The 23,336-nt window shown below is 40.4% G+C and overlaps 1 protein-coding gene across 1 annotated transcript in view; it reads right to left on the bottom strand.

Annotated features, from left to right (window-relative positions):
- Positions 1 to 23,336, bottom strand: part of LOC103731944 (protocadherin Fat 4-like) — a 165,277-nt gene that overhangs the window by 36,837 nt on the left and 105,104 nt on the right. The window contains 4 exon segments of the mRNA XM_008830446.3: positions 1,329 to 5,174; positions 5,177 to 5,677; positions 7,383 to 7,633; positions 15,414 to 15,594. Coding sequence (XP_008828668.1) covers positions 1,329 to 5,174; positions 5,177 to 5,677; positions 7,383 to 7,633; positions 15,414 to 15,594 — 4,779 coding nt within the window.

Here is a 23,336-nt window from a genome sequence, read left to right as displayed (position 1 = left end):
TATATGGAAGTAGGAACACAACAGTCTAGGAATGAATGGCAGGAGGAAATGGGCAAAAGGGAGGGAATGGTGAATATGGCCAATGGACATAAATATGTTATGTATGAAAATGTGTTTAAGAAACACATCACTATGTGCAATAAATAGTATGAAATCTAAAAGAAATTCAGTGGACAATTATCAAATGAAAATCCTGGGGTTGGAGAGTTGGCTCGGTGTTTAAGAGTGCTGATTGCTCTTGCGGCAGACCTGGATTTGATTCCCAGCACCCACATGGCAACTAATAATCATTCCTAACTCCAGTTCCAGGGGAATCTGATGTCTGCTTTTGACCCTCACAGGCATTGTACAGCAAGTACACTTACATACATGTGGGCAATGCACTCATACACATAAAATTAAAATAACAAATAAAGTCTTTTTAAATGAAGAGTCCTTTAAGATATGTAGGAGCAACTCCCACGAGAGAATAAAGGGTTCAATGCTTGAAATTTATTTTCATAGTTTTTTCTGTGCTTGGCTTATTTCATGGAAGGTAATGTCCTCTAGTACTCTCTAAATACAAATAATTCTGTTACTTAGAAAGTAAAATATAGGACATATGAAAGAAGCATATATAGAAGAAAAATAAGAATAAGGAGCTGGTTGGAGAGATTGCTCAGTGGTTAAGCACACTGGCCGTTCTTGCAGAGGACCCATGTTTGTTTCCTAGCACCCACATATGGCAGCTAACCATCTGTAACTCCAGTTGCAGGAAATCAGGTGCCCTCTGCTGACTCTACAGGCATTGCACAACATGGGCACACCTACCTACATGCAAGCAATACATATAAAATATTTTTCAAATATTTTATGTTATTTTATGTGTAAGAGTGCATATTTCTTGCATGTAGCTAGATGCACCTGTGCCATGCAGTACCCATGGAGGTCAGAAGAAGGCCTCAAATCCTCTAGAACCGGAGTTAAGGATGGTTCTTAGCCACCATGTGGGTGCTGGGGAACGAACCCGGGTCCTCTGAAAGAGCAGCCAGTGCTATGAACCTCTAAGCTATCTCTCCAGCCCAGTCAAATAAAATATTTTTTAAAGAATATGAATAGAGACTATAAAATAAAAAGAAGGAAAATATACCAAGTGAAAGTATTTTTTTGTAATTTCTTCCTCTGAGGTACATGATTTGTCATATGGCCCACTAGGTCTGACTTAACACTTTAAAAATAGAAATGATTTTCAAAATGACCACAGTCATTACTTTCCACTATAGACTTTCCATGTCTAAAATCTTTGGAAAGAAACCTGATGCCACATAGGAAAGAACATGCTGCCATACCTGTGTATCCGGTTTTACACACACAGTTGAAGCCTCCTGGGAAATTCTGGCAGACAGCCCCATGCTTGCAAGGGCTGGGCAGGCACTCATTGATGTCTCTCTCACAGGCTCTCCCAGAGAAGCCGTCAGGGCAGCTGCATGAAAATCCCCCCACTAAATTGTGGCAGGTCCCGCCATTGTGGCAAGGGGCTGGAAGGCATTCGTCAATGTCTACTTCACACCAGCTGCCGGCATAGCCTGGTGCGCATTTGCACCGGAAAGGCCGCAGAGGCTCATTGGCCACAATGATAACAGGCAGACTCTCCTGGCTCTTCAGTGCAGACCCCACTGCCAATTTTCGGATGCAGCTGCCCCCGTTCTGACAGGGGCTGTGAATGCATGGGTCATGATCGACAGACTCCACCTTGACTCCACTCTGTCGAAGAAGAATCTCTTTGATACTTTCAAAGAAGGTGGCTACGCCACTAGGGTTCACATACTGGTTATTATTTCCCTTCACAGCTGCTAAGAGAAACGTTCTGTTGCTATCCTCATAAGCCGCGTACAGTTGCACAGTCGTGCCCAAGCCAGTGAGCTGGGAACCAGCAATGCGCAGGAAGTGAAGGTAGTGGTTAGTCAAGAAGTCCTTAACTGTGGGAACACCTATACGAAGCAAGATGCTGTTGTCCACTGTAACATTGGAGAATCCAGCAAAAAACACTCGGATATTGTTGGTGACTGCATTGTGAACTCCATCACTGCTGAGGACTGTCAGATCAAAGGTGCCATCAGTGGACCTAGGCTGGGAGCTCAGGTCACAGCTACCCACTGGAATACTGAAGAGGCTGGTGACCCCTGAGGTGATGGAACAGTGGAAGCTGTCTAACACATCTGGATCCTGAGGCTTCACAGAGCCTAAAGTCCCACCTGTAAACAAGTTGCCATAATAATTAACAAATATCTCCACTGTACGGGACTGTGAGGGGTTGTCATTTTGGTCTAGAACACTGATGTGCACTGTTCCAGTGGAAGACATCTGAGGAGCCCCAGAATCTCTAGTGACTACAGACAGATAGAAGTCTGAGATCTGTTCCCTGTCGATCTCCCTGGTTGTACTCAGAACTCCAGCAGTATTCAGACTGAAATAATTGGTGGCTGGCCCTGTGCTCAGCAGATGGTAGGTGAAAGGGCCTTGATTTGGGGGGAGGTCAGGATCCGTGGACTGAAGGGTCATCACCAGAGTTCCTGGGCGCTTGTTTTCTAGAACTTCCCCTTCACTGATGGTCAACACCGGCCCGTTATCATTGATGTCTTCCAGAGTGACTAGCAAGGAAGAACTTCCTGTCGCCGAAGGGGTCCCTGAATCCACAGCCAAGACGGTGAGATTATAAACAGGTAGGGTTTCCCGGTCTAGCTCTGAGGTAACTGTGATCTGGCCTGTCTGTGGGTTAATGGAAAAGGCACTGTTTTCATTCCCTGATCCAATGAAGTAAGAAAACCTGCTCCAGTCAGGGATAGAGTCAGAGTCAAAGGCACTCACAAAGGTCACATGTGTCCCAGTTGGGACCCCTTCACTGATCTGGACTCGGTAGATGTTTAGACTAAACACTGGTGGGTCATTGGCATCAAGCACGGTGATATTCACAGTGACTTCGTCTATATCTGCTCCCCGAATGCTGCCGAAGTTCTTGGCCAAGACCTTCAAGGACACTCTTTCTGCTTTCTCTCTATCAAGAAGTCCAGACACATAAATCTGCCCCGTCTTCTTGTGGATCTGGAAACCCTTCTTCCTACTGTTCCCAAAGAGCAAATAGTGTACTTCCCCATCAGTACCCATGTCCCGATCACTGGCAAACACTTCTCCAATCACAGTCCCTTCGGGAGCTGCTTCTGAAACTTCAAAGTAGTACAGTTTGGAAACAAACCGAGGCACGTATTCATTTGTCCCCTTCAGCTGAATATTCACGGTGGCGAAGCTATACCTTTCTTCATCAGGAACATTGAAGGCTTTCACAGTGAGATGGTAGCTCTGCTTGGTTTCAAAATCTAGGAAGCCTTGGGTGGTAATGACCCCTGTGTTGGGGTCAATGACAAACAGATCACTGTCGGATGACTGCACACTGTACACAATGACAGCGTTGGCTCCAGAGTCTGCATCTGTTGCATTTAAGTAAATGACTGTGGTTCCACTAGGGGCATTTTCTAAAACAGTAGGGAAATATTCATCAGGAGCAAACACTGGAGAATTGTCATTCACATCAATCACGTTCACAGTCACACTGCAGTAGCCTGTCCTTGCGACCCATCCTCCGTCTGTGGCACTGATTGTCATCTCGTGTTTCTGGCATAGCTCATAGTCAAGGGCTTTGGCCAGTGTTAACACACCTGTAGAGGAATTAATTGCAAAGATGCCCCCTTCATTTCCTGAAGAAATGTCATATCTAATCAACCCATTCATGGCTGCATCCCGATCCCTGGCAGAGACAGTTCTGACCACAGCCCCAATGCCATGACTCTCAGGGATGGTGGCACTCATGTGGCTCTGAGAAAACTCAGGAGTGTGGTAGTTCTCTTCAGTGACTGTTATGTGAACAGTTGCTTGGGAAGAAAGTGGGGGGTTGCCTTTATCCTTTGCAGTTATTGTGACCAGGAAGTTTTGATTCAGGTCAGAAATCAAGGAAGATGCTATTGAAATCCATCCTGTATCATTGTCCAATTTAAACTTCCCGAAGTGATTCCCATCAGACATGAAATACTCCACTTCAGAGTTCAGTCCAAAATCTCTGTCATCCACCGCAGTCACTTTGATTAACTTGGTGCCAACTTTGACATTTTTGGTGACCGGAGTAAAATATTTACTTTTAAGAAACTGAGGTGGGTTATCATTGCTATCTACTGTGTTGATGGTAACTGTAGTCTCGCTGAGTAAGGATGGATTGCCTCGATCTGAAGAGGTCACAATAAAGCTATGCCTGTTAATGTTCACATTACCCAAACCACTGACATTTTGGTATTTTAACACCTGCTTATTGAAAATCTCACCAGTGGTGGCATTGATTCTGAAATATTCTGACTGAGATTTGATGAAATAAAACACCTGTCCATTTGACCCTTCATCGGGATCTGTAGCTGATACTTGAGTCACTTTGGAGCCAATCTCAGTAAGTTCAGGGCAATCTAAATAATAAGAGGGTCTGCTGAATCTTGGGGCATTGTCATTGATGTCTGTCACGAATATGGTGACATCTGTGCTCACGGTCCACCCAGAATCATGGGCAGAAACTCGGATCCTGTAACGATCTGTATCTTCCCTATTTAAAGGTCTACTAATGACAATATCTCCTGTGTTGGGGTTAATTGTAAATGGGAGACTTGCGTCTACTATGGAGTATCTACTAACTGCATTTATGCCAATGTCTTCATCGGAAGTTGTGACCCTGGTGACTGTATATCCCAAGGGGGAATTTTCAGGAACATAGGCACTGAATATCTGAGAAAACCTTGGTGCATTATCATTTTCATCTAAAATATTGATGATGACTTTTACTGAGGTACTCTGAGAAGGGGACCCTTTATCTGAAGACTTCACAGTGAGCTCATAATGAGATATTTTTTCTCTGTCTAGTGGGCGAATGCTCCTGATTTCACCTGTTGCATGATTGATGGTAAAACTATTTTCTTTGTTACCACTAACGATCTCATAGTCTAACTGTCCATTTGGCCCACTGTCTTTGTCCATTGCTGAAACAGTAAGTATTTTTCGAGGAGATAGGTTTTCTAATACTTCAGCCACAAATGGATCTTCTTTGAAAGTCGGGGCATTGTCATTGGTATCCAGCACTGTAATGTCAAGCTTCTCATAAGACAAAAGGGAGGGAAGCCCCCGTCTCTGGCTTCAATCCACACAACATATTTTTGTGTCTTTTCAAAATCCAAAGGCTGACTGATGGACACCTGTCCTGTTAATGGACCAATTTGCAAAGTAATGCCCAGGTTCCCACTTGCAATATAATATGACAAAGTTTCTCCTCTCAAAGAGGACCCTGTGATGGTGGTGACCAAAGTGCCCACTGGCTGGTTTTCTGGAAACATGAATGTTTGTTCTTTGGCTCTGACTTTGGGGAAATCTCCTTTGTTGGCAAATCTAACAGTCACGGTGGTGGAGTCTGTCTTTGGAAATGAGCCACCATCTTTCACCTGAACCGAAAATGTCACCTCAGAAGCTCCACTCAGTGGCCCAGATGCCATGATTGCTCCTCTCAGGGGATCGATGTGAAATCTGTCAGAGTTTCTGCCCGAAAGGGAATAATGGAGCTCAGCATTGGGTCCAATGTCAGCATCTGTGACCGTGACCGCAAAGACAAAGGAACCTATAAAAGAGGGAGTTTATGGTTATAATCACATGGAATCCAAATAAAACAGCTGGGGGTCATTTAATGCATGTAAGACGCTGAACTGCTGCTGAATGCAACTTTTTCTCATTGTTTTGGGCAGAGCAGGATCTTCTTTACTGTCTCTGAAATCCTTAAATCAAATATGTTTAAGGCGAGACTTCAGAACCTACTGCTGATTTTCTCACTGAGCCCAAACAATCTGCTGGATTTAATATTTTATTCAGAATGCCTTTGAGAGAACCCATGAAGGAGAAGTGGCTGATCATGCAGAATGAAGGCTCCCAAGAGGATATCTGCTCAATAAACATGTTGCATCCTAAACGGTGCTGTGTTCAGCACACCCATTGTTTCATGGCAACATTCTTTTTAAATCCCCGAGCTATGACGGAAAAGACATAAAGTATGTGTATGTACATGTTTGTATTATAAATTTAAATCATCATAAAGTGGTAAGAATAAGAAATGAGGAAAGATGGACTGAATTTGGATTTCAAGACTTAGTGCTTGGCATGTGGCCCATAAACAGACTGTGGCAGAAATATGCAGAAAAATTTCCAGAAGGATGTTTTTTATTCAATGTTTCATTCAGAATCCCTTCCCAGCACCCCACAGAAGTGTCTGTGACAAAGATAAAGTTGTATGTGTCTTTCAAAAGGGCCAGAGCGTCTTATTAATTCAATGAGGTGACCAGGATACCTCCCTGTGCCTAGGTCACCTGCTCTCTATACCACACATTGGATGAAATCAATCATGCTACCACAATCTTTCAGCTGAGAACTTCAAGAGGGATTATGACTTTCCATTTGCATTTTTTGACAGAAAGCTGGCATGCTCATTTATGAATTTTATTCTTAAAATTGGAATCATTGAGGCATTTCCAAGTTAGTAGGAGATCAAAGAATGCGAAGAGAAATGCTGAATCAATTCATTTACTCTTCTAACTAAAAGTATTTTTCAAGCAAGGAAGATTATATTAGTTATACTTTCAATTTTTACTGCTTACAATTTTGTCTAAAAATTACGAATGGCAGGATATCTATTCAGTTCCTAAGAGGGCATACCACTGCTTACAAATAAGCAAGTGATACCAAACCTAACAAAATAGATGCAGAAATCTAAATGCATGTTGTTAATATCACAGAAGTCCATGAAGGGCTCATAAGCATGTGAGCAAACAGAAGCAAGACTAGAATAAAAAATATCTGATATTTAGAATTAGCAGTTCAGTCAGCATTTTGAAAATTTAAGAAGCATTAAAATTTAATATTTATTTTCAACAATTATATTGAAATATCTACTGATTCCCACATGAAATTTCCAATGCAGAAAATTTGACATGAAAATAAGGACCTTGTTTCTTCTCTTAGGGAACTTTCATACAACTTCTACATCAGGGCTGAACCATTGTTGACTATGAAGGACTATCTGTTTTTGCTCATTTACTGTGGTAAGAGTATTAAGCAATAGGAAAGGTGTAACAGGTATAAAGTCTTAAACACAATTAATCTGGGTAAAAGGCATTATTTTAATTTATAATACTAGAATTTAAATTTTCTTCAACCTCATTCACACCCTGAATTTTAAGAGGATTTTGAATATTAGACTATATATAGACTATAGATAGTCCTGCTCATAGAGCTTGACCATCTGCATACAACACATAACCTCAGTGTTGGATTACCTGGAAGAGTAGGTGATGGGACATGTGTGACATACGGGTGATGCTGGAACCGTGGTGGGTTATCATTGACGTCAGTCACTGTGACACACACACTGGTAGAACTGGAAAGAGGCTCTGGGGACCCAGCATCGCTGGCAACCACTACCAAAGTGTAATTATCTTTGGTTTCTCTGTCAAGCAATGCACTCGTGATGATCTGACCTGTGGATGGGTTGATGGTGAACTGCGAATTTCCACCCACGAGGCTGTAACTGAAACAGAAAGCAGAGAGAGGCAGATTGCTTTTAGTTATGATATCGCAATAGCCTACTTAATATGATTTTAAAAATATGGCAGAAATGCAGTGAACTTTTTATAAGAAATAATTAGCAAAAAAAAAAAGTCACACAATGTTGAAATCCAGCTAGAAAACAATCCCTTCAAACTTTATATCACCATCACATTAGCTGTCACTACTCTAAATTGTCCAATGACCATAAGCAGATCTCTACAAAGAGCTCAGGATTCTCAGATCAGTGCAAGCCCGTAAAATAAACCCAGAGCCGGAAAGTATAAACCCAGACTTTGTTCTAACACTGGGGGTAGTGGCCAGAGTCACTAATGAGTATTTTTAAATCATCCTAAGAAGTATTTCTGCTGCACCTATAACAAGGCAGGAAGAATTAGTCAGAGAAATTATTCTCTAAAGAGAGAATACTGTATTAGGTATATGTTGGCTACTCGGAGCAGCCAAAGGGCTGTTTATTTATAGAGATATTTCTGCTTCCAAATTCCCTCGTTTGTCGTTCCTCATATGGTCACACTGCTTTCTTGTCAGGGATAGGATGACATCTTCACAAATGGTTTGATGATAACCAGATTAGTTGACTAGTGGGAGCTTCCTCTGAGCACAACCTCTCTACTCTTTCTGAAGAGAACAGCTATCTGTGTGTATTTCTGATTTTGTGTCTGACATGGGGTCCAGAAGAACAATCAGGGAAGCTGCTCAACAAGAAGGTTCACAGATCCACTGTAGTCCATTAAATTTTAATGTAGGGTGGCAGCAAGATCATAGATATCTTTTAAGTTTTCCTCTTTAAACTGAGAGATTTCCTCATTGGAGTTAACTGTGTCTACAACACATTAGAGCAGCAACATGTATAATGCCTATTATGCTTGTAGTTTTAAACAAACATCATCATTTCTATACTATTTTAGGAGTATGTTATATCTTGTAATTCATATTTGAAAAGAATAGAGGTTCTATGAAATTGAAACAGGAATAGAATAGAGAAGGAGCTTAATTCAAAAGTGGCCTAATGATTGATATAGTACTTGGTATTGTTTGGATATAATCCTTTTTGGCATACCCACATGCCAGAATTAAAAAAAAAAAATGAATTAGAAGAAAACTGAAGATATTTCTCAGAGCTGAAGTGGCTTACTGTAAAGGATAACTACCTACCCACCTCCACAGTTAGTAGTTTTTCCTTCATTCAGGTAAAAATATCAGACACTTCTAGATGAAGCCTATAAAATTAGGAATTCCAGAAATGAAATAATCAAATTAACTCACTTTTCTGAGAGAGTTTGTAGGAAAATGGACTATGAGAAGTGTGTATTTTTATTTTGGAAACTTTATTGTTATCTCCATTTCCAACAATTTAACAGGAAAAAGAAGTGACTCATTCTGCTATGGACACTCTTATATATCTTAACAGCAAGAAAGATCAGGGTTCAATCAAGTGCTTTCCCCCATAAACATTCAAGAACAAAAATAAAATATGAGCAATGAAGATGAATGAAAATTTAGGTTTAAATAGTGTCATAGGAGCAGCAAGTGCTAAAAAGTAAAAATGTGCCAACAGGTCCAGGTGCTGAATAGCAAAGAAAGTTTCCATTGTAAACATGAATTTTTTTAATGTCATTGTCCATAGGGTTGTTTAAAAATAGATAATACACACCAGGCATGTTGGTGTGCACCTTTAATTCTAGCCCTTGGGAGGCAGATACAGGCAGATCTCTGTGAGATCAAGGCCAGCCTGGTCTACATAGTGACTTTCAGGTGGGCTGGGACTAGAAAGACTATGTCAAAATAAATAAATAAATAAATAAATAAATAAATAAATAAATAAATAAAATGCATTTAAGAAGGCTAAAATCAAAGAATCAACTACCATGTTAACGATCCCTTTGAGGAATTTATTAAATTCTAAAGTACATTAAAAAAAACATTTTAGACATGAAATATGTTCTAGCACTACTTGCGACATGAAATGTGTTCTAGCACTACGTGCCTGCTAATTTATGCTTCTAAGTTGAGAAAAAAGCAAGAAGAAATAACAAGCCTCTCTATAAACAGACAGTGACGTAAGACCCATGCCCAGGATTCTGCCATCTTTCTTACTTGAGGCTTGGTTAGGCTCTCATCACTCTGGAGTCCTCTCTGGCTTCTAGGGTCCTCAGAGATTTTTGTACCCTCATGAAATCATTGAATTGTCTTGTGATGTCCTTTTATTGATTAAACATCTGTGCTCTTCTTTAAAGATTTCCAACATGTAACTGGCTTCTTAGTGTACTTCAAACACACTACTAGGTAATTTATGTATTTTCTCATTGAAACTCAAATAGATCCTAATAGCTTAGGAAGCTTTATCTATGCCTTACAGATGAACCATTGGAATCTATGGAAAAACCTATGTACAAATAAACTCACAAGCTACAAATGACAGATCTAGATTTGAGCTAGTTTTGATGGTTTCAGCATGCTCTTGCCTATCATACTACAATATAAAAATGGTAAAACTCAACTGAAGGAATGCAGTGAAGATAAAAACACATCCTAGCTAAGGACAAAATAAGCTGTTGGTCAGGGTATGCCATGTAGGATTGGCTCAGCATTGATTTAGCTCAACACAGACCAACAAATGTGGTCCTTTATTTTTTAATTGGAAAGTATGAAAGCATAGTTTTCAGTTGTCTATACAAATCAAAACTATTTTCACCTAGAGTTTGAACTCAGTGGATTGATTCTTTGAACCATCATCATCTTTCTCTGAGCCCTATTGGGGTCAAAAGGGCCTATATTGTAGCACATGAACATTGTGGGAGACAGGCTTGAGCCTAGGGTGAAAGTCTTATTGACAGCCATACAGCAGGCCCCAGGCAACAGCCCGACCACTGGAGCCACAAGAAACGCCTTGTGATATTTGTTCCCATTGGCAGATCATGAGACTAATATCTAGAGCTCACCACTCCCTAATCACCACCCTTGGGATTACAAATTGCAACACTTAGATATTGCAACAGTCAGGGTCATGTGGTTTCCAGGAATCCAGGCTTTGTAATCTGAAACCCATTATGCTAATGAGGCATCCTACCCACTATTCTGTGATAGGACGATAAGTCTGTTATGCTAATAAGGTATCCTACTTGCTGTACTGTGATAGGACGCTAAACCTTTTGTGCTAATAAGGTATCCTACTTGCTGTGCTGTGATTGGAGCACTACCCCTGTATAAGCTTGTGCCTTCCTGCAATAAACCAGACCTGTGTCACTGAACCTTGTCTCCTGTGTCTGCTGAATGCGACCACAGGAGGCAGCACAGGCCGAGCAGAAAAACTGCCTCAGCACCGAGCAAGTAGAAGAGCAGCCTCAGCCCAGGGCAGGCAGAAGAACGGCCTCAGCCCAGGGCAGGAAAAAGAGTGGCCTCAGCCCAGGGCAAGTGGAGGAGCAGCCTCGACGCCCATGAGAACGAAGGAGTGGTGCCCATGAGAACAAAGGAGTGGCCGCTGCTGGCAGTGACTGCAAAACATAATTATTTAAAAGCTAAGAGGTTACACTCTGAAATAGAGCACAGAAATCAACATAGGAAACACCTACAGGTTTGTACCCCAAATATCCCAGTATGTAATTATAAAATGACAGTTGACTACACATAATCTATCACATTTCATTTATACATTTCTATAGATTGATAATCAGACAGGAATAAGTAAATCAAGAATCTTAGTTTTAACTTTATATTCTTAATTTGAGAAAGAAATACAGAAAAGCCTACACAAAACAAAGGAATAGACTGAAATGCTGTGAAATTTTCAATATGTGCTAGACTAGGAATTTCAAAGATACAGAACATTTTTAACTACAATGATTAAAATCAAGTCTCCTCAGAAAAGCCTAACTTAAAGATAAGTCTTAAAAGGACTTATAATAGAACATTATTATCAAAGGGAGAAAGAAAGAATGTGTCCCAGGCCCGTGACTGGTAAAGCTTTTCCACAGAGGTTCCAATAGTAAATGTTTTCAGCATCCTGGACCACAAGATGTCTATCGCAACATGAGACTAGCCATCAAAGCCCAAACAGCCTCAGACAGTGAGCATCCAGATGGGTGTGGTTGGGTTCCAAACAAGCCCTACAAATGCAACATTGGGCCAGTTTTGGCTCACTTGGGAAAGGCTTGATCCTTTTCCTGGGAGCAGGAATGTTTGGGGATTTGACAGAATAATCCTGGAAAGATGCTGGGGCCATTTATGGAGGGTTGGAAAAATGAAGAGTGGGCAATAGGCCATAGCAAACTGAAGGTGAGAGATTGTAAGGAAAGGAATATTGCCCAGCACAGCAAGTGAATGGTCACACTGGCTTATCCCATTCCATTGCTGACTCTGGCTACCCTTTCTCCAAATTACTTCCTCCAGTACAGAGTGGAATTGTCCCCAAAGTCAATGAGGCACACTGACCCTACCTAAAGCACTTCGGTTGTTTCTCTCCAGCTTCTTGACTGGCATATCTATGTGAAGGACTAAGAGTCACCTCAAGCTATACTCAAATAAAAATTTGGGATTGGGAGATGACAGTGAGAAAAGTGCTTGTTGTTCAAGCATGAGGACCTGAGTTCAAATCGCCAGGGCCCACGTAAAAGCCAGGCACAGTGGTGTGCACTTAGAACCCCAGCAGTGGAGAGCCAAGGAAGGTAGGTTCTGGGGTTTGGTGGCCAGCCTGTCTGCCTGATCCTTGAGTTCCCCCATTTAATGAGAGACACTGATTTAAAAAGTAACATGGTAACTATGAGAGCCAGTCTTCAGGGATGAGGTTTCCAGGTCAGTACAGCTCATTTCCTTAAAGTTCTGTATTTGAAGTATGTCCTGTCTTCAGCAACAGATTCTAACCTTCAAGTTCTGGGAGGCAGTCAAGGGCTGTGGCAATAGCCTGTGTTATTTTGGGAGTAACTTGGACTACTCTGATTAAAAGAAGATACCATGCAAGCTGCCAAGGGGAAAAAAAACATATCAAGGCTCCTACCTGGTATAAACACCATGAAGTACAACAATGACTGGTCCAGCAATGACCACCATCTCCAGTGGTGCAGTAGTGGCACTTTTATCTTGGGGTTAATCAATAGCTGTCTAATTGAACTTAAGGCCCACACAATGGGAGGGAAATCATGTATAGTACTGCAGACATAGCCATATATGGCTGGAGAGATCACAGACCCTAGAAAACAGCTTGCCGCTGTCACTTCCCCAAACCAACATAACTTCTTAACATATTCTAAATACATATTCTTATATTTACAGACAAGTGTATCTCTCACCATTCATCAAAGAAGTATCTTTTTGCAATAGTTAGAGACTATTACAAAGTACCACAACTGATCAAATGCAGGGAATAAGTGACACTGAGGTGTCCAGCCTAAGTGCCAGATCTACAATGCAACCTCTATACCCAAGGCTCAGGGAACAATGCAGAAGAGGTGGGGTGGAAAGAACGTAAATGTCAGAAGGTCCAGACATGATAGGCAAGCTGCACCAATGAAATCTCCATGTATGGTAGTCTAACAACATCTACATAATGACAAAATGAGTTGACATGCCTAAGTGGATGGGGGGATGTCACAGGGTTCCACCTCAAGATGAAGAGCTACAGGTAATCAATGGATGCTGAGGGATGGAGAATCAGTTCTCTCCAGGAACTAGCTCCTTGTAAGGTTATCTAATTCCAAATGGGCAATCCTAAACACAAGTATACAAGAGCACCATTAATTGGACTTTGCATTTTGTGTATGTGTGTGTGTGTGTGTAGCATACATATGTAGCATATATATGTATATATACATGTATATATGTATATGTAACAATAAAGAACATGACAAGAAACTGAGAGGGAGTAGAAGGACATGGGAGGAGTTGGGGGGGCAGGGAGGCATGAAAAAATGCAAAAACAAAACTCATATATGAAATTCAGGAAAGTTATAAGATCCCTGATCTACAATGTTTTGTTAAAGTATCACAAACTAACTCAGTTGCTGTGGTGGTTAACCCTAATTGTAACTTCACTAAACTGAGAGATGCCTAGGAGACTGTGAAAGGACACCACGGGGTTGTTTCTGTGGGTGCTTCTGAGAGAAGAAAGGTCCTTACATGGTCCTAACATTTGAATAGACCACTGGGAGATGGAGAAGCTGTAGAAGCTGGGGCCTAGTGGGAGGAATTGGGTGCCTGGGGGTGTGCCATGGAAGGGTATATCTTGGCCCTGGCTCCTCTGGATGACTCTTGTTGGCTTCCTGGCCATCATAAGATGAGCAGCTCTCTCTGCTGCCTGTTCCTGTTACAGTGCGTGTCTGCCTCACCCCAGGACTGGAAACATGAGCCAAACCTAAAACCTCTGAAACTCTGAGCCCAAATAAATCCTTCCTCCCTTAAGCGATTTTTCTCAGATATCTGTCACAGTGACAAAAAGTGACTAAAAACACCGTCTGCAAGCTCAAATCTAACACGTTTCCATGCCCCTCCTAATTATTATTCTCTTTCATGTTCACAGATTGATTATTTATGAATTAAATATTATTTATTTGTATTTACTAGTCTTTCTTCCAAAGACTGAAAGTTCAGAGAAAGCATAAATCTTAGCTTGTTTGGATACTTGCTCATACAAGCATGTCACTGTTTCTTAAATGAAAAATGTCTCTGTGGCCTCCTACTCAATTATCTCCACTGGTGAGAAGAGACCAACTGAAGCCAGTTTCCCCAGATAGTTTTGTTAATGAGAAGTTAATTAAGTGACAAATAAATCATTAACCAAACTATCACCCTATCAATATAGAGCCTATGTTGAGTGGTAAATTCCTCAGACCTCTTCAAATTCTATCTTCTATCTTCTTGCTTTCTTGCCATTCTAACTCACACAGCTTATACAGAACTGCAAATATGTATCTTTGAGGCTTTTGTCTAGATCATTGTTTTTTTTTTTTTTATAACTTTAAAAGGAGCTCAAAGAGGATACACTGCTGCAGCAAGTGCTGCATCTCAGCTGCCTTCTCATCTTTCTGAGCAGAGACCATGCTGCTGTCCTCTGTTAGGACGACATAAGGTCTAGCAGTGACATGAAGAAAACAAACATTCCTGCCGGGATTAGGGCTGGGTTAAAAATGGCCAAGAACTTCAACATTCCTCCCATCAGGTCTGCGGTATATTTATCCTATTAGTGAAGCTAGGCTGGCTGCTTCCACTTTGAGCATTCAGGAAGTGACACTGTGACACTTCCAGGCCTGACCTGGACCATAACTAGCCTTTCTCACCAAAATCTCTTGAATCTCAGAGGCACCATGTCAAAAGTTAAATTCTTTGCAGAAGTACCCAGGGAGAAGCGGCAGGTCTATGTGAATAGTCAGGCCCAGCTGAGCCTAAGCTCCACCCTCCCAGCCAAGCACCTGCACCTGAAACTATGCTGACCACAGCTGAATTCCACTGAGCATCATCTGCCACATAAAACAGAGCTCTCCACTGCTGTGCTCAACCACAATGTCACCAGTCAAGAAATTAGCAGCAAACTGCAGAAAAAAATCAAACTATCACCTTACCACCACAAAGCATAAGAAGTAAACAAAATTAATATGTTAAAAAGTTCAGTAGAAATCAAGTTACTGTCTTGATTCTCAATTCAGGGCTGGTTGGCAAGAGATAATGAGAGTAGTACTATGTGTTAATATGAATTTCTTGCCAAGGACAAATGCTGGTGAGAAAACAAAGCTCACGCAGTCTGGTGCACAGACCTTATGACCGCATTTGCTGCTGCATCCGCATCTGAGGCATTCACCAACAACACGTCTGTTCCTGTCAGGGCATCTTCAGAGATTGTGGTGAAGTGCGTGTTACTGGCAAATGTGGGGACATTGTCATTGACATCATCTACAATGACATTGATTGTTCCTGTTCCAGTCAAGGCAGGGAACCCTGTGAAGACAAAAAATAAATAAATAAATAAATAAATAAAGTCTTAATGCCTGCACACGACAACTCTCCCTTCATCAATCCTCATCTGCAGACAAAATTTTAGATGAAAATTATAAATGTGGAAGCAAAATTTATAAACATATGAGTGATTATTTTTTATTTTGTTACAAGAAAGTTGTTTTCATTGATGATCTAGACTTTGAGCTCCTCTTTATTCTTCACTAAACACACATGGCATGCTCTCATTCCATTTCAAAAGTGTTGATTCATCAATGCATGAAACAACACCCTAGAACACACACTACCCTTAATTTATCTGAAATTACATTAAAATAGTGAATACCATATTTGGAGTAGCCACAGGAATGAAAGCGCCAGGCCACTGACTACATAGTGCTTTAAACTATATCCCTAGCTGTGACCATCACAGTCACTCTCTAAACATCCATCAAGGTTTCTGAGGTATTTCAATCCCTCTGCTATAGCAATCAATATCTGCTTGGGGGAGCAAGCAGAAAGCTTCAAATAGAAGTCCGACACTATCTTCCACATACTATAAATACCTTTTCATTTACAAGCTGATGTAGAGTCATTTTTGCATCTACTTTGTGTTAAATAAAAACTTGAAGTAATTCATTTGAATTTCTTTTTTTAACTGTTTCCAACACATAGTTAAACATTCAACACTTGACAAACACTCTGAGTACACTATCTGTGCTAAACAAAGTCAGCAGACTCATCCTGTGGTGAGCACGATGCTGTGTTTGGTTGGAATTCTGTGGGTTGCCCTCATAACTGAAGGGAAAAATCATCTCCTTTTGTTGTGTTTTCAAACCAGTTTTCAAATGTTAACTCTTCCAAACAAAATCAGTGGAGATCCACTTCACAGCATTTGTCCAACATGAAATAAAACCCACGGCTCTCCTTTTCTCTCTAAGAGGCTTCTCTTCTCTTTGCAACATCTTCCTTTATATGACGTTTCAGTCTTCCTTGATTACCACTCAGTGTTCTATAACCTGCGTCATCCATTCAATTATTGGTATAAAGTTAATGGAATTACTTTATCACCACAGGGTCATGCTGCGATTCACTGCCTTCCAGTTTGGTAACAATGTTTGCTTTGCTACTTAAGCTTCCTTCAGATGGCAGATTGAGGCCACTTAGGGTATAGTACCAAGCAGCCTTTAAGGTCAGATGCATAGGAACCCAAATCAACAGACTACAGAAATACAGATCACAATGGTTCATGGGATACCTCCATGCTCTGTACAGTGGGTTAATTCTGTGTGTGAGAGAGTGTGTACAATCAGAGAAGGTAGCCATTGTAAGAAATATGCCTAGATACTTATCTAAGTTTGGGTTATGTGTTCATAACTGTTGCCATAAACTATGTGAGTGTGTGTATGTATTTTTCTAAATAAGGTATTTTGTCTATGGCCATACCACACTGAATACACCTAATCTCATCTAAATAAAGTATTTTACATTGCACATTTCATTTATATTAACTATGCTAAAATTCATGACTACAGAAATATTAGCTATTAAGGTTTGAATTAATATCATAGAACAAAAAATGAGCCCTCACTATATTCTATCTAGATTCATTGTGATCTTCAAAGAAGACTGTAATGCCTCTTTAATAGTTGCTTAGTGTAGATGGCAATCGCAAAGTTATGCACAAGCATTCTACACACACCAGAAAAGGGGGAAGTGTCTGGGGAGGTATTAATAAGCATAGCTTTAACTCTTATAAATATATGAGTATCAGAAATAGGAAATACCTATTGAGTCTCTTGGTACATATGCCTGTGTTTAAAGAGTTGATGAAATGACCTTCCATAATCCTTATAAAAGAGTACCACTGTCTCTCCACCTATATGAATAAAATAGATTTTAGAAAGCACAGAAATTTTTTCAAAGCCAAAGCTTCAGTGAGAAGTAGAGCTGAGATGGAGAAAAATGGATCCAAGCTCAGTGTCTGCCTAGCAAGCAGCCAGAGATGCAGTCAGAAGCCGGAAGGGCCATGTGACTTGATGCTCTGTGGGACTGGTCAGTGCTGTCACCAAGTTCAGGGAACCAAACCAGGCAGGAGGTGACAAGGCTAGGGACCCTGGCCCCTCAAAGCTTTAGCTCATGAGGCATATGGATTCCAGTCTTAGCACAGAGGTAAAATTTTTCTCCAGTAACATGCTAAAGCCAAAAAAATATTTGGGGGAGTACAGCTGATGATCAGTATTTGGTCTGCATTTCTTGGACTTGCACTTAATTATATTTGGTTAATGAACTGAAAATTCATGATGTCATCCATGCTAAGAGTCCTTCCTCCTCCTGGCTTCATTAAAAAACACATTTAGCTAGAGAATATTTAACATCTGTGTGAGCAAAAGAGGAGGTTGTAGGAAGAGAGTTTGGGTGAGATCAAAGTCTCAGAAGCAACAGGTGAGGGGATACAGGAGTTTTAGCATCTTCTACTGGTGTTGTTCTCTACTAGATAAACTTGTCTCTATTTGTAAAATGGGGGGAAAATAGGAGCTACCCTAAAGAGGTAGTGAGCCAAATGCAGTGTGCTGGAAGGGTTCCGTTGCTCACGACTGTTCTTAAATCTCATGTTATAAGCAAAAATGGGAAATGGACATATCAAAGATTTATTTTAAATGCAGAGATTTTGTAGCTCTTGGGATATTCCTTTTTGCTCCATAAAGTTTCCAACTCTGTCTAGTGTAACCAAGGAAACATCTTGAGTCCAAATTCATCCTATTCACTTTTAATATAAATATGAGGCTTTTCTTTCAAGAAATAGCACAGCTTTCAAGAAGACACATTGAACTGCAAATTTTCAAACCTTAAAAAAAAATTTCAGTGAAATTTTAAGGAAAATTATCATTTCTAACATGGACCCAACTCATCAGTAGGACTTAAACTAGTTGAGAAGACCCAGGAATCCACAAGGAAGGGTTCACTCACAGTCAGCAGCAGGGGGTTCTTTTTTCCTAAGCCACACACTACTGCTGATGGTTTCTGAGTTAGTAAGCCAACTTTAAAATGTTTATGAATGAAAGCTCAGCAAGTTCAATGCCATTGTCTTCATACCAAAATTATCTCATTTCTTCCAGAAAATTTTCAAGGCTATCAAAGAAAGACAATGATGATCCTGAAAAGTAGCCTCACAGCGTATTCCACAGCCACAGGGCCACCTCCCAAGTCAAGAACTTAGAGTCCACTTCCCCTTTTCCATCTGCAGCAACCCACTTCATAAGTATTTGTAGTTCTGTTAGCTTTCTCTCACCTCAAAAACAGACAGAAAGTACAATTTTTTAATTATGTTTAATTTTGTGTGTGTGTGTGTGTGTGTGTGTGTGTGTGTGTGTAAGATGATGGGAGATGGGGAGTGCACATATGCCATCACTTGAGTGTGAAGGTCAGAGAACAACTTTGAGGAGTTAGTTGTCTTCTTCAACCTTTATATGGATTCCAGGGATCAAAGGTGGGTCACCAGACTTGTACAGTGTCATAGTTAGCTCCAGTTGTCAAGTTGATACACCTGGGAAGAAGAAACTTGAATTGAGAAACTTCCTTCATTGGGTTGGCCTGCAGGCACGTCTGTGGGTCATTTTCTTAACTGATAATTTATGTAGATGGGCTCAGTCCATTGTGGGCAAGTAGGCCTGGGCTGTATTAGAAAGATAGCTGGGCAAGCCAGGGGAAGCAAGAGAGTAAGCAGCATTCCTGCATGGTCTCTAGAGTTCTACATCTAGGTTCCTTCCTGAACAGGGTTCCCTCAGTGATAGACTGTGACCTAGGAGTGGTAAAATGAAATAAACCCTATCTTACCCAAGTTGCTTTTTGCTGTTGTGTTTATTACTACAACAGAAACTAATCAGAGAGTGTGATGGTCATGCTATTTTTGGAGATTTGGGAATGTTTGAAACTGATCTGGAAGAACCATTGAGTGCTCAGAGCTTAAATGGCTGTTCTGTGGGAGACCTCGTTTGTGTGTTTCAGAGGGAAGTTTAAGATAAAGACTCTATCAGAGATGTTCATGAGATATATTTGAATCAACAATCTGTGGGAGGAAAAAGAAAAAGAATCTATGGAAGTGAAGTCTTTGATTTATTGAGAAAATGAATGCTGGTTAGCTGGAGCTGAAAAATCAGCTATGACTAAATAAGAGACCAGCGTCACTGAAGTGAAATTTTCTGGGAAGTATTCCACAGAAGTTGAGGTCCAGAAAAGACAAAGGCTGGTTTTCAATCTTACTTAGTAGTAAGGCAATCAAACTTAGCAATATTTAAGAATCTCTCAGATCATGTTTTTCACAGCAACAGAAGCAAACTAGAACACATGTTGAACGTTTATGCAATAGCATGTCCCCAAAAGTCACAGTTTCTGAAAACATCTTGATTTTCTTGTTCCTCCACAGATTTGAAAACAGTATTTCTTTTAAATTTCTCAGGTAAAACCTTACAAAACTTCATTCTAATTTCTGTCTTTTAGTGAGATATAATTTGAGTTCTGTCTCCAATATTCTTTACTTTTTCTCTTGGTAAATAGGCTTACCAACCCTCCACCCAATTACAAACACTGGCTTGTCTACACATCAATCCAAGTAGTCACTTTTTTTCAGTTCAATAGAAAAATGAAAAGTATGGGAAGGTCTCCCACTAGTTGGTAAGTTGGGATATATATTCTTAGTCCTTAGACACCAAATATCTTGGAAGTTCCTCCTTCCTGATAGCTTGTGAATTAGAAAATTTCCTCAAAATGAGTGTGTGAAATATGAAATCATAAATAAAATTACCCACAAATTTATGTACATTTTAAAATACATATTTAAATTACATATATTATTGAAACACTTTTTTAAAAGATTTACCTATTCTTAATTTCATATTTTTGTGTGTCTGCATGTATGTCAGAAAGAGGCATTGGATTCCCTGGAGCTGAAGTTACGGATACTGGTGAGTGGCCATATGGGTGCTGGGAATGGGACCCAAGTCCTCTGCAACAGCAGCCAGTGCTCTTGAATCCAGCACTATTATTTAACTCTTAATACCAGATCTACAATTGACAATTTCATGTGGGCATCTCATTTAATATTTCATAAAGCAGATAGTTTTAGTAGTAATCTGAACCTTAAAGAATTAAATCAGTTTTTTTTTTTTTTTAAATCAGCCTTATAGGCACAAAAAGTAAATTATCATTTCTTTAAAAGTCTCTCCCCACAGGCTGGATGGGGTAGTACATAGAGGCAGGAGCAGGCAGAATTCTGTGAGATTATGGCTAGCCTGGTCTACCTACATAGCAAGTTCCAGGTCACCTGAGGTATAGAGAGAACTTGTCTTGAAAAAAACCAAACTAAAACCAATACAAAATCAAAACTCTCCTTGAAAAAAAGAAAGCTCTCCTCATGTAAAAATACAGCATTCTTACTGCTACCATTTAAGTCTGCATTACATGGTTCTCATCAGCACACTCTGACACATCTTCTACTAACTTCTTAGCTAAGTGACAGCAAGAGAAATTCTTTTATTCGTCTTTGAATGGCAATGAATGACATTAGTTCATATGTGTAGTCTGTGTTCATTTCTTTCATTTTACATGTGGAAATCTGCTCTAAAGACTATCTCTGTGACTGAAAGTTTAATGACCTGGACACCTTAGAAACATACAGTTTGGTCTTGCAGACCTTAGGCGGATGTCAGAGAGCAAGACTGGAAACAAAGGTCAGAGGGTGGGAGACCATCTACCCCCTTATAAACCGGGGGTCCAAATGAATCCTGATCTTAGAGAGGATGGAGTGTCCGAGAACAATGGAGCTGATAGTGAGGTGTAACAGGGCCAGACATTCCCATCTCATCTGGACTCATTTATCAGAGCCAGAAGCAATCAAAGGGAGAGGCAGGATATAGACAGTGCCTCCCCAGCAGAGTGTGTTCTAATGAGAGGGTGTGAGGATGCAAAGAAAACAGAAGGTTGAGGTCCCCAGAACCTGTAATCACCGAGGTTAGGAGGGCAGAATGGTCATTTGAAACAGAGGTCAGAATTACAATTAGTCAGAATGGCAATTATAATCCAAAAGTCAAATTGCAATTAGTAATCAGAAGATACAGGGAATTTCAAATTCCATTTTGTAAATTATACATATTATATAGAAACACAAATGTGTATATATCTTATACGCATACACACATAAATATATAAATGGGTAAATTTACATTGAGGCCCATTATATTTTTAGAATATAAAGCAAAACCTAGATACCATTATAAACAGCTTTTTGTTGTTGTTGTTCCTGTTGTTTTTTGAGAAAAGGTCTCCCTGTAACTCCAGCTGGCCTGAAAATCACTACGTAGACCAGGCTGGCATTTTTAAAGTGTATAAAAGCATCCTTTGTCCACACATGTGTACATATGCCCACAGTGTAGACCAGGCTAACCTCAAATTCACTGTGTAGCCAAGATTAAATCTGAATTCTTGATCCTCCTGCCTATACCTTCTAATTGCCAGGGTGGTGATAGGTGTGCATTAGACATGTTCTGTTCTTGAATTTAGGAACTAATTAAATTAGTATTGTCTTTATGACTGGTGGTTTTAGAAGCTTAAATATATTAAAATGAAATTTATAAAAATTTGAAATACTACTTATAAACAAAAAAGATCATATAAGCATTCTTTCAGAAAATACATATCAGTGTAATAAATGAGACTAAGTCACTGGACTTTAAACTTCATGCAAGCTACATTCTTATGTCAGCCCCTCTAAATTGAACACACTTTTCTCCATGAAGTGCTAAGCAGAAATAGAATGTTTGCTTACTTGAAATCTATTGCTTTTCAGCAACATTGATCTAATTCCTGACATTCATTTAGTGTGTTGAGCCCATAATGACATGGGTATTGGCTATGATAATGTGTAAGCCGCCTTATTCTTGCCCGTGAGATTAGCCCATTTTTGTCACAGTTATCAAATCACACCTGAAAACGCACTGAAGGTCAACCACTCTGTTGTGACTCTGAAGATCTGTGGTCATCTGAATCCAGAAGTGTGGGAAGCGAGCACAGCCGAGCCAGCCAAAGATGGAGCCCTGGCTGGCTGCCAAACCTCGTGCTGTTTACTTCAACTCTTGGCTGATTGCCAAGGCTCGTGAATCCCGCTTGTTTACCCCAACTCTGAAGTATGGTGAGCCCCAAAACAGGTGCTGCCAGCCTGATGATCTTGCTACGTGCCTATGGGCTACACTCTGCCTGGCCGCTGCACGTGTGTGAGCCCTGATTGGTACCGGCTGGGGGGAGGGCTGTTGGAAATGCTATATAAAGAACTGAGGTGTGTAATAGAAAGACCTACGAACAGCATCATAGTGAGAGAGAATGAAGTGAGAGATATAATAGAATAGAACAGAACAGAAGCAGCATCATAGTGTATGAGATAATGAAAGAGAGAGAATAAAGGATGCAAGAGAAACAGAAGCTTGAACCTCACCTTGGTGTCTGTGTCGTCTTTCCGGGACTCTGCTGGCAGAGTCCCGGCTCGCGACATATAACTGGAGAAATCAAGAGTCAGTTTCATTCAGTTAAAATTCTGCCAAATCATGTATCCAAAGGACTCATCCTATTGCAGAGATACTTGTACAACAACATTTGTTGCTTCTGTTTTCACAATAGCTAAGAGATGGAAGCAACCTAAGTGCTCCTCAATGGAGGCATGGTTAATAAAAACGTGGTACATTTACACAATGCAG

Source organism: Nannospalax galili, unplaced genomic scaffold (assembly GCF_000622305.1).
Source record: "Nannospalax galili isolate Female #2095 unplaced genomic scaffold, S.galili_v1.0 scaffold555, whole genome shotgun sequence".
NCBI classification, from domain to species: domain Eukaryota; kingdom Metazoa; phylum Chordata; class Mammalia; order Rodentia; family Spalacidae; genus Nannospalax; species Nannospalax galili.
Note: the sequence above shows the minus strand (reverse complement) of the source record. Positions and strands in the feature narration are given on the sequence as shown.